General features: G+C 38.5%; 1 protein-coding gene across 3 annotated transcripts in view; it reads right to left on the bottom strand.

The window, feature by feature from the left end:
* The window catches only part of LOC128694492 (BRCA2-interacting transcriptional repressor EMSY), a 97307-nt gene that overhangs the window by 66575 nt on the left and 15754 nt on the right, over nucleotides 1-14978 (bottom strand). For all 3 annotated transcript variants that reach the window (XR_011393671.1, XM_070097912.1, XM_070097913.1), the window contains exon 7: nucleotides 12293-12409. Coding sequence is in view for 2 of the 3 variants with exons in the window: in XM_070097912.1 (XP_069954013.1) it covers nucleotides 12293-12409 (117 nt within the window). In the remaining variant the exon portion in view is untranslated. The remainder of the gene's footprint in view (nucleotides 1-12292; nucleotides 12410-14978) is intronic.

The following is a 14978-nucleotide window of genomic DNA, read 5'->3' as shown; positions in this document are numbered from 1 at the left end:
AGTGGTGCGTTGAGGTATATGTGGAGTCAAAAAACGTTATCTATGGAGGCAAAGAAGGGAATGTATGAAAGTATAGTAGTACCAACACTCTTATATGGGTGTGAAGCTTGGGTGGTAAATGCAGCAGCGAGGAGACGGTTGGAGGCAGTGGAGATGTCCTGTTTAAGGGCAATGTGTGGTGTAAATATTATGCAGAAAATTCGGAGTGTGGAAATTAGGAGAAGGTGTGGAGTTAATAAAAGTATTAGTCAGAGGGCAGAAGAGGGGTTGTTGAGGTGGTTTGGTCATTTAGAGAGAATGGATCAAAGTAGAATGACATGGAAAGCATATAAATCTATAGGGGAAGGAAGGCGGGGTAGGGGTCGTCCTCGAAAGGGTTGGAGAGAGGGGGTAAAGGAGGTTTTGTGGGTAAGGGGCTTGGACTTCCAGCAGGCGTGCGTGAGCGTGTTAGATAGGAGTGAATGGAGACGAATGGTACTTGGGACCTGACGATCTGTTGGAGTGTGAGCAGGGTAATATTTAGTGAAGGGATTCAGGGAAACCGGTTATTTTCATATAGTCGGACTTGAGTCCTGGAAATGGGAAGTACAATGCATGCACTTTAAAGGAGGGGTTTGGGATATTGGCAGTTTGGAGGGATATGTTGTGTATCTTTATATGTGTATGCTTCTAGACTGTTGTATTCTGAGCACCTCTGCAAAAACAGTGATAATGTGCGAGTGTGGTGAAAGTGTTGAATGATGAAAGTATTTTTCTTTTTGGGGATTTTCTTTCTTTTTTGGGTCACCCTGCCTCAGTGGGGGACGGCCGACTTGTTGAAAAAAAAAAAAAAAAAAAAAAAAAAAAAAAAAATATATATATGTATATATGTATATATGTATATATATATATATTTTTTTTTTTTTTTCAACAAGTCGGCTGTCTCCCACCGAGGCAGGGTGACCCAAAAAAGAAAGAAAATCCAGAAAAAGAAAATACTTTCATCATCATTCAACACTTTCACCACACTCGCACATTATCACTGTTTTTGCAGAGGTGCTCAGAATACAACAGTCTAGAAGCATACACATATAAAGATACACAACATATCCCTCCAAACTGCCAATATCCCAAACCCCTCCTTTAAAGTGCAGGCATTGTACTTTATATATATATATATATATATATATATATATATATATATATATATATATATATATATATATATATATATATATATATATATATATATATATATATATATATATATATATATATTTTTTTTTTTTTTTTTTTTTTTTTCAACAAGTCGGCCGTCTCCCACCGAGGCAGGGTGACCCAAAAAAGAAAGAAAATCCCCAAAAAGAAAATACTTTCATCATCATTCAACACTTTCACCACACTCGCACATTATCACTGTTTTTGCAGAGGTGCTCAGAATACAACAGTCTAGAAGCATACACATATAAAGATACACAAACATATCCCTCCAAACTGCCAATATCCCAAAACCCCTCCTTTAAAGTGCAGGCATTGTACTTCCCATTTCCAGGACTCAAGTCCGACTATATGAAAATAACCGGTTTCCCTGAATCCCTTCACTATATAGATATATATAGATATATATATAGATATATATAGATATATATAGATTATATATATATATATATATATATGGTGAAGCAATGTAAAAAGAGAGCAAATGAGAGAGTGGGTGAGATGTTATCAACAAATTTTGTTGAAAATAAGAAAAAGTTTTGGAGTGAGATTAACAAGTTAAGAAAGCCTAGAGAACAAATGGATTTGTCAGTTAAAAATAGGAGAGGAGAGTTATTAAATGGAGAGTTAGAGGTATTGGGAAGATGGAGGGAATATTTTGAGGAACTGTTAAATGTTGATGAAGATAGGGAAGCTGTGATTTCGTGTATAGGGCAAGGAGGAATAACATAAACCATACCCCCGGCCGGGATTGAACCCGCGGTCATAGAGTCTCAAAACTAGTGGCTAACGCGACGGGCTGGAGTTTTGAGACTCTATGACCGCGGGTTCAATCCCGGCCGGGGGTATGGTTTATTTGCAATCGTGTCATTACGATTTCTTAAGTCAGGAATAACATCTTGTGGGAGTGAGGAAGAGCCAGTTGTGAGTGTGGGGGAAGTTCGTGAGGCAGTAGGTAAGATGAAAGGGGGTAAGGCAGCCGGGATTGATGGGATAAAGATAGAAATGTTAAAAGCAGGTGGGGATATAGTTTTGGAGTGGTTGGTGCAATTATTTAATAAATGTATGGAAGAGGGTAAGGTACCTAGGAATTGGCAGAGAGCATGCATAGTTCCTTTGTATAAAGGCAAAGGGGATAAAAGAGAGTGCAAAAATTATAGGGGGATAAGTCTGTTGAGTGTACCTGGTAAAGTGTATGGTAGAGTTATAATTGAAAGAATTAAGAATAAGACGGAGAATAGGATAGCAGATGAACAAGGAGGCTTTAGGAAAGGTAGGGGGTGTGTGGACCAGGTGTTTACAGTGAAACATATAAGTGAACAGTATTTAGATAAGGCTAAAGAGGTCTTTGTGGCATTTATGGATTTGGAAAAGGCGTATGACAGGGTGGATAGGGGGGCAATGTGGCAGATGTTGCAAGTGTATGGTGTAGGAGGTAGGTTACTGAAAGCAGTGAAGAGTTTTTACGAGGATAGTGAGGCTCAAGTTAGAGTATGTAGGAAAGAGGGAAATTTTTTCCCAGTAAAAGTAGGCCTTAGACAAGGATGTGTGATGTCACCGTGGTTGTTTAATATATTTATAGATGGGGTTGTAAGAGAAGTAAATGCGAGGGTCTTGGCAAGAGGCGTGGAGTTAAAAGATAAAGAATCACACACAAAGTGGGAGTTGTCACAGCTGCTCTTTGCTGATGACACTGTGCTCTTGGGAGATTCTGAAGAGAAGTTGCAGAGATTGGTAGATGAATTTGGTAGGGTGTGCAAAAGAAGAAAATTAAAGGTGAATACAGGAAAGAGTAAGGTTATGAGGATAACAAAAAGATTAGGTGATGAAAGATTGAATATCAGATTGGAGGGAGAGAGTATGGAGGAGGTGAACGTATTCAGATATTTGGGAGTGGACGTGTCAGCGGATGGGTCTATGAAAGATGAGGTGAATCATAGAATTGATGAGGCAAAAAGAGTGAGTGGTGCACTTAGGAGTCTGTGGAGACAAAGAACTTTGTCCTTGGAGGCAAAGAGGGGAATGTATGAGAGTATAGTTTTACCAACGCACTTATATGGGTGTGAAGCGTGGGTGATGAATGTTGCAGCGAGGAGAAGGCTGGAGGCAGTGGAGATGTCATGTCTGAGGGCAATGTGTGGTGTGAATATAATGCAGAGAATTCGTAGTTTGGAAGTTAGGAGGAGGTGTGGGATTACCAAAACTGTTGTCCAGAGGGCTGAGGAAGGGTTGTTGAGGTGGTTCGGACATGTAGAGAGAATGGAGCGAAACAGAATGACTTCAAGAGTGTATCAGTCTGTAGTGGAAGGAAGGCGGGGTAGGGGTCGGCCTAGGAAAGGTTGGAGGGAGGGGGTAAAGGAGGTTTTGTGTGCGAGGGGCTTGGACTTCCAGCAGGCATGCATGAGCGTGTTTGATAGGAGTGAATGGAGACAAATGGTTTTTAATACTTGACATGCTGTTGGAGTGTGAGCAAAGTAACATTTATGAAGGGATTCAGGGAAACCGGCAGGCCGGACTTGAGTCCTGGAGATGGGAAGTACAGTGCCTGCACTCTGAAGGAGGGGTGTTAATGTTGCAGTTTAAAAACTGTAGTGTAAAGCACCCTTCTGGCAAGACAGTGATGGAGTGAATGATGGTGAAAGTTTTTCTTTTTCGGGCCACCCTGCCTTGGTGGGAATCGGCCAGTGTGATAATAATAATAAAAATAAAATAAATAAATAAATAAATAAATAAATAAATATATATATATATATATATATATATATATATAATTTATATATATATATATATATATATATATATATATAATATATATATATATAATATATATATATATATATAGTAGGTTGGTAGACAGCAACCACCCAGGGAAGTACTACCGTCCTGCCAGATGACTGTGAAACAAAAACCTGTAACTGTTTTGCATGATGGTAGGATTGCTGGTTTCTTTTTCTGTCTCATAAACACGCTAAGATAACAGGGATATCTTGCTACTCCTACTTACACTTTGGTCACACTTCATAGACACGCACATGCATATATATATATACATACATCTAGGTTTTTCTCCTTTTTCTAAATAGCTCTTGTTCTTTTTTTATTTCTTCTATTGTCCATGGGGAAGTGGAAAAGAATCTTTCCTCCGTAAGCCATGCGTGTCGTATGAGGCGACTAAAATGCCGGGAGCAATGGGCTAGTAACCCCTTCTCCTGCATACAATTACTAAAAAAGAGAAGAAGAAAAACTTTATAAAACTGGGTTGCTTAAATGTGCGTGGATGTAGTGCGGATGACAAGAAACAGATGATTGCTGATGTTATGAATGAAAAGAAGTTGGATGTCCTGGCCCTAGGCGAAACAAAGCTGAAGGGGGTAGGAGAGTTTCAGTGGGGGGAAATAAATGGGATTAAATCTGGAGTATCTGAGAGAGTTAGAGCAAAGGAAGGGGTAGCAGTAATGTTAAATGATCAGTTATGGAAGGAGAAAAGAGAATATGAATGTGTAAATTCAAGAATTATGTGGATTAAAGTAAAGGTTGGATGCGAGAAGTGGGTCATAATAAGCGTGTATGCACCTGGAGAAGAGAGGAATGCAGAGGAGAGAGAGAGATTTTGGGAGATGTTAAGTGAATGTATAGGAGCCTTTGAACCAAGTGAGAGAGTAATTGTGGTAGGGGACTTGAATGCTAAAGTAGGAGAAACTTTTAGAGAGGGTGTGGTAGGTAAGTTTGGGGTGCCAGGTGTAAATGATAATGGGAGCCCTTTGATTGAACTTTGTATAGAAAGGGGTTTAGTTATAGGTAATACATATTTTAAGAAAAAGTGGATAAATAAGTATACACGATATGATGTAGGGCGAAATGACAGTAGTTTGTTGGATTATGTATTGGTAGATAAAAGACTGTTGAGTAGACTTCAGGATGTACATGTTTATAGAGGGGCCACAGATATATCAGATCACTTTCTAGTTGTAGCTACACTGAGAGTAAAAGGTAGATGGGATACAAGGAGAATAGAAGCATCAGGGAAGAGAGAGGTAAAGGTTTATAAACTAAAAGAGGAGGCAGTTAGGGTAAGATATAAACAGCTATTGGAGGATAGATGGGCTAATGAGAGCATAGGCAATGGGGTCGAAGAGGTATGGGGTAGGTTTAAAAATGTAGTGTTAGAGTGTTCAGCAGAAGTTTGTGGTTACAGGAAAGTGGGTGCAGGAGGGAAGAGGAGCGATTGGTGGAATGATGATGTAAAGAGAGTAGTAAGGGAGAAAAAGTCAGCATATGAGAAGTTTTTACAAAGTAGAAGTGATGCAAGGAGGGAAGAGTATATGGAGAAAAAGAGAGAAGTTAAGAGAGTGGTGAAGCAATGTAAAAAGAGAGCAAATGAGAGAGTGGGTGAGATGTTATCAACAAATTTTGTTGAAAATAAGAAAAAGTTTTGGAGTGAGATTAACAAGTTAAGAAAGCCTAGAGAACAAATGGATTTGTCAGTTAAAAATAGAAGAGGAGAGTTATAAAATGGAGAGTTAGAGGTATTGGGAAGATGGAAGGAATATTTTGAGGAATTGTTAAATGTTGATGAAGATAGGGAAGCTGTGATTTCGTGTATAGGGCAAGGAGGAATAACATCTTGTAGGAGTGAGGAAGAGCCAGTTGTGAGTGTGGGGGAAGTTCGTGAGGCAGTAGGTAAAATGAAAGGGGGTAAGGCAGCCGGGATTGATGGGATAAAGATAGAAATGTTAAAAGCAGGTGGGGATATAGTTTTGGAGTGGTTGGTGCAATTATTTAATAAATGTATGGAAGAGGGTAAGGTACCTAGGGATTGGCAGAGAGCATGCATAGTTCCTTTGTATAAAGGCAAAGGGGATAAAAGAGAGTGCAAAAATTATAGGGGGATAAGTCTGTTGAGTGTACCTGGTAAAGTGTATGGTAGAGTTATAATTGAAAGAATTAAGAGTAAGACGGAGAATAGGATAGCAGATGAACAAGGAGGCTTTAGGAAAGGTAGGGGGTGTGTGGACCAGGTGTTTACAGTGAAACATATAAGTGAACAGTATTTAGATAAGGCTAAAGAGGTCGTTGTGGCATTTATGGATTTGGAAAAGGCGTATGACAGGGTGGATAGGGGGGCAATGTGGCAGATGTTGCAAGTGTATGGTGTAGGAGGTAGGTTACTGAAAGCAGTGAAGAGTTTTTACGAGGATAGTGAGGCTCAAGTTAGAGTATGTAGGAAAGAGGGAAATTTTTTCCCAGTAAAAGTAGGCCTTAGACAAGGATGTGTGATGTCACCGTGGTTGTTTAATATATTTATAGATGGGGTTGTAAGAGAAGTAAATGCGAGGGTCTTGGCAAGAGGCGTGGAGTTAAAAGATAAAGAATCACACACAAAGTGGGAGTTGTCACAGCTGCTCTTTGCTGATGACACTGTGCTCTTGGGAGATTCTGAAGAGAAGTTGCAGAGATTGGTGGATGAATTTGGTAGGGTGTGCAAAAGAAGAAAATTAAAGGTGAATACAGGAAAGAGTAAGGTTATGAGGATAACAAAAAGATTAGGTGATGAAAGATTGAATATCAGATTGGAGGGAGAGAGTATGGAGGAGGTGAACGTATTCAGATATTTGGGAGTGGACGTGTCAGCGGATGGGTCTATGAAAGATGAGGTGAATCATAGAATTGATGAGGCAAAAAGAGTGAGTGGTGCACTTAGGAGTCTGTGGAGACAAAGAACTTTGTCCTTGGAGGCAAAGAGGGGAATGTATGAGAGTATAGTTTTACCAACGCTCTTATATGGGTGTGAAGCGTGGGTGATGAATGTTGCAGCGAGGAGAAGGCTGGAGGCAGTGGAGATGTCATGTCTGAGGGCAATGTGTGGTGTGAATATAATGCAGAGAATTCGTAGTTTGGAAGTTAGGAGGAGGTGCGGGATTACCAAAACTGTTGTCCAGAGGGCTGAGGAAGGGTTGTTGAGGTGGTTCGGACATGTAGAGAGAATGGAGCGAAACAGAATGACTTCAAGAGTGTATCAGTCTGTAGTGGAAGGAAGGCGGGGTAGGGGTCGGCCTAGGAAGGGTTGGAGGGAGGGGGTAAAGGAGGTTTTGTGTGCGAGGGGCTTGGACTTCCAGCAGGCATGCGTGAGCGTGTTTGATAGGAGTGAATGGAGACAAATGGTTTTTAATACTTGACGTGCTGTTGGAGTGTGAGCAAAGTAACATTTATGAAGGGATTCAGGGAAACCGGCAGGCCGGACTTGAGTCCTGGAGATGGGAAGTACAGTGCCTGCACTCTGAAGGAGGGGTGTTAATGTTGCAGTTTAAAAACTGTAGTGTAAAGCACCCTTCTGGCAAGACAGTGATGGAGTGAATGATGGTGAAAGTTTTTCTTTTTCGGGCCACCCTGCCTTGGTGGGAATCGGCCGGTGTGATAATAAAAAAAAAAAAAAAAAAAAAAATATATATATATATATATATATATATATATATATATATATATATATATATATATATATATATATATATATATATATATATATATATATATATATATATAAATATATAATTTTTTTCTTTTTTCAACAAGTCGGCAGTCTCCCACCGAGGCAGGGTGACCCAAAAAAGAAAGAAAATCCCCAAAAAGAAAATACTTTCATCATCATTCAACACTTTCACCACACTCACACATTATCACTGCTTTTGCAGAGGTGCCCAGAATACAACAGTTTAGAAGCATATACGTATAAAGATACACAACATATCCCTCCAAACTGCCAATATCCCAAACCACTCCTTTAAAGTGCAGGCATTGTACTTCCCATTTCCAGGACTCAAGTCCGACTATATGAAAATAACCGGTTTCCCTGAATCCCTTCACTAAATATTACCCTGCTCACACTCCAACAGATCGTCAGGTCCCAAGTATCATTCGTCTCCATTCACTCCTATCTAACACGCTCATGCACGCTTGCTGGAAGTCCAAGCCCCTCGCCCACAAAACCTCCTTTACCCCCTCTTTCCAACCCTTTCGAGGACGACCCCTACCCCTCTTTCCTTCCCCTATAGATTTATATGCTTTCCATGTCATTCTACTTTGATCCATTCTCTCTAAATGACCAAACCACCTCAACAACCCCTCTTCTGCCCTCTGACTAATGCTTTTATTAACTCCACACCTTCTCCTAATTTCCACACTCCGAATTTTCTGCATAATATTTACACCACACATTGCCCTTAGACAGGACATCTCCACTGCCTCCAACCATCTCCTCGCTGCTGCATTTACCACCCAAGCTTCACATCCATATAAGAGTGTTGGTACTACTATACTTTCATACATTCCCTTCTTTGCCTCCATAGATAAAGTTTTTTGACTCCACATATACCTCGATGCACCACTCACCTTTTTTCCCTCATCAATTCTATGATTAACCTCATCCTTCATAAATCCATCCGCCGACACGTCAACTCCCAAGTATCTGAAAACATTCACTTCTTCCATACTCCTCCTCCCCAATTTGATATCCAATTTTTCTTCATCTAAATCATTTGATACCCTCATCACCTTACTCTTTTCTATGTTCACTTTCAACTTTCTACCTTTACACACATTCTCAAACTCATCCACTAACCTTTGCAATTTTTCTTTAGAATCTCCCATAAGCACAGTATCATCTGCAAAAAGTAACTGTGTCAATTCCCATTTTGAATTTGATTCCCCATAATTTAATCCCACCCCTCTCCCGAACACCCTAGCATTTACTTCTTTTACAACCCCATCTATAAATATATTAAACAACCATGGTGACATTACACATCCCTGTCTAAGACCTACTTTTACCGGGAAGTATTCTCCCTCTCTTCTACACACCCTAACCTGAGCCTCACTATCCTCATAAAAGCTCTTTACAGCATTTAGTAACTTACCACCTATTCCATAAACTTGCAACATCTGCCACATTGCTCCTCTATCCACTCTATCATATGCCTTTTCTAAATCCATAAATGCAATAAAAACTTCCCTACCTTTATCTAAATACTGTTCACATATATGCTTCAATGTAAACACTTGATCTACACATCCCCTACCCACTCTGAAGCCTTCTTGCTCATCCGCAATTCTACATTCTGTCTTACCTCTAATTCTTTCAATTATAACCCTACCGTATACTTTTCCTGGTATACTCAGTAAACTTATTCCTCTATAATTTTTACAATCTCTTTTGTCCCCTTTCCCTTTATATAAAGGGACTATACATGCTCTCCGCCAATCCCTAGGTACCTTCCCCTCTTTCATACATTTATTAAACAAAAGTACCAACCACTGCAACACTATATCCCCCCCTGCTTTTAACATTTCTGTCATGATCCCATCAGTTCCAGCTGCTTTACCCCCTTTCATTCTACGTAATAAATAAATAAATAAATAAATAAATAAATAAATATATATATATATATATATATATATATATATATATATATATATATATATATATATATATATATATATATATATATATATATATATATATATATATATATATATATATATATATATATATATATATATATATATATATATATATATATATATATATATATATATATATATATATATATATATATATATATATATATATATATATATATATATATATATATATATATATATATATATATATATATATATATATATATATATATATATATATATATAAGAAGAGCAGAGTATATGGAGAGTAAAAGAAAGGTAAAGAGAGTGGTGAGAGAGTGCAAAAGGAGAGCAGATGATAGAGTGGGAGACGCACTGTCAAGAAATTTTAATGAAAATAAGAAAAAATTTTGGAGCGAGTTAAACAAGTTAAGAAAGCCTAGGGAAAATATGGATTTGTCAGTTAAAAACAGAGTAGGGGAGTTAGTAGATGGGGAGATGGAGGTATTGGGTAGATGGCGAGAATATTTTGAGGAACTTTTAAATGTTAAGGAAGAAACAGAGGCAGTAATTTCATGCACTGGTCAGGGAGGTATACCATCTTTTAGGAGTGAAGAAGAGCAGAATGTAAGTGTGGGGGAGGTACGTGAGGCATTACGTAAAATGAAAGGGGGTAAAGCAGCTGGAACTGATGGGATCATGACAGAAATGTTAAAAGCAGGGGGGGATATAGTGTTGGAGTGGTTGGTACTTTTGTTTAATAAATGTATGAAAGAGGGGAAGGTACCTAGGGATTGGCAGAGAGCATGTATAGTCCCTTTATATAAAGGGAAAGGGGACAAAAGAGACTGTAAAAATTATAGAGGAATAAGCTTACTGAGTATACCAGGAAAAGTGTACGGTAGGGTTATAATTGAAAGAATTAGAGGTAAGACAGAATGTAGGATTGCGGATGAGCAAGGAGGTTTTAGAGTGGGTAGGGGATGTGTAGATCAGGTGTTTACATTGAAGCATATATGTGAACAGTATTTAGATAAAGATAGGGAGGTTTTTATTGCATTTATGGATTTAGAAAAGGCATATGATAGAGTGGATAGAGGAGCAATGTGGCAGATGTTGCAAGTATATGGAATAGGTGGTAAGTTATTAAATGCTGTAAAGAGTTTTTATGAGGATAGTGAGGCTCAGGTTAGGGTGTGTAGAAGAGAGGGAGACTACTTCCCGGTAAAAGTAGGTCTTAGACAGGGATGTGTAATGTCACCATGGTTGTTTAATATATTTATAGATGGGGTTGTAAAGGAAGTAAATGCTAGGGTGTTTGGGAGAGGGGTGGGATTAAATTATGGGGAATCAAATTCAAAATGGGAATTGACACAGTTACTTTTTGCTGATGATACTGTGCTTATGGGAGATTCTAAAGAAAAATTGCAAAGGTTAGTGGATGAGTTTGGGAATGTGTGTAAAGGTAGAAAGTTGAAAGTGAACATAGAAAAGAGTAAGGTGATGAGGGTGTCAAATGATTTAGATAAAGAAAAATTGGATATCAAATTGGGGAGGAGGAGTATGGAAGAAGTGAATGTTTTCAGATACTTGGGAGTTGACGTGTCGGCGGATGGATTTATGAAGGATGAGGTTAATCATAGAATTGATGAGGGAAAAAAGGTGAGTGGTGCGTTGAGGTATATGTGGAGTCAAAAAACGTTATCTATGGAGGCAAAGAAGGGAATGTATGAAAGTATAGTAGTACCAACACTCTTATATGGGTGTGAAGCTTGGGTGGTAAATGCAGCAGCAAGGAGACGGTTGGAGGCAGCGGAGATGTCCTGTCTAAGGGCAATGTGTGGTGTAAATATTATGCAAAAAATTCGGAGTGTGGAAATTAGGAGAAGGTGTGGAGTTAATAAAAGTATTAGTCAGAGGGCAGAAGAGGGGTTGTTGAGGTGGTTTGGTCATTTAGAGAGAATGGATCACAGTAGAATGACATGGAAAGCATATAAATCTATAGGGGAAGGAAGGCGGGGTAGGGGTCGTCCTCGAAAGGGTTGGAGAGAGGGGGTAAAGGAGGTTTTGTGGGTAAGGGGCTTGGATTTCCAGCAAGCGTGCGTGAGCGTGTTAGATAGGAGTGAATGGAGACGAATGGTACTTGGGACCTGACGATCTGTTGGAGTGTGAGCAGGGTAATATTTAGTGAAGGGATTCAGGGAAACCGGTTATTTTCATATAGTCGGACTTGAGTCCTGGAAATGGGAAGTACAATGCCTGCACTTTAAAGGAGGGGTTTGGGATATTGGCAGTTTGGAGGGATATGTTGTGTGTCTTTATATGTGTATGCTTCTAGACTGTTGTATTCTGAGCACCTCTGCAAAAACAGTGATAATGTGCGAGTGTGGTGAAAGTGTTGAATGATGATGAAAGTATTTTCTTTTTGGGGATTTTCTTTCTTTTTTGGGTCACCCTGCCTCGGTGGGAGACGGCCGACTTGTTGAAAAAAAAAAAAAATATATATATATATATGTATGAGGGGTGTTAATGTTGCAATTTAAAAACTGTAGTGTAAAGCACCCTTCTGGCAAGACAGTGATGGAGTGAATGATGGTGAAAGTTTTTCTTTTTCGGGCCACCCTGCCTTGGTGGGAATCGGCCAGTGTGATAATAAAAAAAATAATATGTAGATATATACCTTTTGTGTGTGGCCCCCAAGAGTAGATACTGGTGTACCAGGTGTTCCACGGGCCACATTTCCTGTCACCGTGATCTTCATAGGTGGTCCAGGCACTGGGCGACTCATACCACCCATCTGATTAAAAAAACGAAGATTAAGTTAATATGTCTGATCACCTCATAATTGTTGATTAACCACCAACACAAACTGTAAACAGAAAAAAAAAATAAAGCAAAACAACTGATACCAAATATGTACAGTAAACCAAAAATCTTATTAGAAAAAAAAAGTAGTGAAAAGTTGCTAATAAATTGTAATGTTATAAGAATTCCTTGTACACAGCCTTAACCCTTTGACTGTTTCGGTCATATATATACGTCTTACAAGCCAATGTGTTTGACGTATATATACTCAAAAATTCTAGCGGCTTCAAATCAAGCGGGAGAAAGCTGGTAGGCCCACATGTGAGAGAATGGGTCTGTGTGGTCAGTGTGCGCAGTATAAAAAAAATCCTGCAGCACGCAGTGCATGAGAAAAAATAACTCCGACCGTGTTTTTGGATTCAAATGCCAACTTTGAGGTGTATTTTCATAAGGTATTTATGGTTGTATTCTCATTTTCTTGGTCTCATTTGATAGAATGGAAAACATATTATAGAAATAGAGGTGATTTTGATTGGTTTTACTATGAAAAGAACCTTGGAGCTCAAAGTAGCAGAAATGTTCGATTTTTGCCCATGTTCAAGAGTAAACAAATGACGTCATTGTCCGATAAATGTCCAACTAGCCATTCTGATACGCAGTCACAAATGGGTTGGCATTATTTATACAATTATTACAATATTGCAGTACTCTGCATAACAGCAAATCTTCTATTTTTTGTGTGAATAAAAGTTCAAAATAGAAAGCAAGAGTAATATAAGAGGGGCCTGGAGACGTGACTGATGAACAGAGAAAAATGTTATTTTAGTGTTAGGAATGTCTGCATTGTTTATTCTGGACCCCATTTTGAAATTGACATATTTTTTAATTTGCATGAAATTGGTTGGCCAAATTGTCAAATTCTCATCACTTTATTGGGTAGTTGAAATCGGTAAATGGGAAGTTTCTTTTACTCAATCGATAGAACTAATAGAGCTCTAAAGAAATAGCTATGAGTTTGGTCAACTCGAACAGTGGAATTGGCCGAAAATAGGGCTCAAAGTGGGCGAAATCGCCGATGCGTAAATATCGCTGAGGTCGCTAACTTCACAAGAGCGTAATTCCGTAAGTTTTCAATCAAATTCCGTACTTTTGGTGTCGTTACCATCGGGAAAAGATTCTCTATCATTTCATAAGAAAAAATAACTTTTTTTTTTTAAATATTTTTCGACACCAGGAGACACTTCAGGATTTGGGGTTGCGACAGTCAAAGGGTTAAAAGACCAAAACAATAAAAAACAAAAATAAATAAAAACCAGTCATCCCATATATATACCAACTGTTCCAAGTGTTTGAATTGTTTGAATTGCTAAAACACCCTGAAACACATCTATTTTAATAAGAAACTAGTATATATAGTGACACATTTTTTATTTTTTCAACAAACCGGCCATATCCCACCCAGGCGGGGTGGCCCAAAAAGAAAAACAAAAGTTTCTGTTTTCAAATTTAGTAATTTATACAGGAGAAGGGGTTACTAGCCCCTTGCTCCCGGCATTTTAGTCGCCTCTTACAACACGCATGGCTTAAGAAGGAAGAATTCTGTTCCACTTCCCCAAGGAGATAAGAGGAAATAAGCAAGAACAAGAACTAGAAAGAAAATAGCAGAAAACCCAGAGGGGTGTGTATATATATGCTTGTACATGTATGTGTAGTGTGACCTAAGTGTAAGTAGAAGTAGCAAGACGTACCTGTAATCTTGCATATTTATGAGACAGACAAAAGACACCAGCAATCCTACCATCATGTAAAACAATTACAGGCTTTCGTTTTACACTCATTTGGCAGAACGGTAGTACCTCCCTGGGTGGTTGCTGTCTACCAACCTACTACCTATATAGTGATACATATTAAAAGCAATTAAAAAAAAACAGGAATTAATCACATCATAGCGTCAATAAATTGTAAAATGCAAACATCACTGGTGCTTTTATGTCGCTGTTGCCAATTAGTGATTGTTTTTCACCAACTTCAACACACCATAAAATAATAAATTTTATCAGATTTCACTCATTTTAAGTCTTATTCAATTCAGGAAAACAAGCTCCATCGGTCTGTAAGAAAAAATACAGCCTATTCTCACTTAACGACGGAGTTCCGTTCCTAAGACCACGTTGTTTAACAAATTCGTCACTAAGCGAGGAGCGTACTACAATGGTAGTGAGTTTGTGTCAACAATCTCTGAAATTGTTTAAATGTCACCTTTGCACCAATTATAACATTTCTGGTATACGTATTTTTAAATGTTTATACAGTAGTGTACTGTATATTGAAAAAACAGAATAGAGGAAATCAGCTCTAATATACATTATTCCGGTATAAATACTGGTCAGAGAGCCTATTGTAAGTCCGAGGCATCCGTAAACGAGTACGTAGCTAAGTGAGGAGAGCCTGTATTTTATTTTCCAAAATTTTCCCACACACAGGAATTTTTTTTTTCAGACTATTCCACAGTTAAAGGGTTAAGTTTCTTTACACATACAATTATGATGAGCATAAATGAA

This window comes from Cherax quadricarinatus, chromosome 60 (assembly GCF_038502225.1).
Source record: "Cherax quadricarinatus isolate ZL_2023a chromosome 60, ASM3850222v1, whole genome shotgun sequence".
Classification (NCBI taxonomy): domain Eukaryota; kingdom Metazoa; phylum Arthropoda; class Malacostraca; order Decapoda; family Parastacidae; genus Cherax; species Cherax quadricarinatus.
Note: the sequence above shows the minus strand (reverse complement) of the source record. Positions and strands in the feature narration are given on the sequence as shown.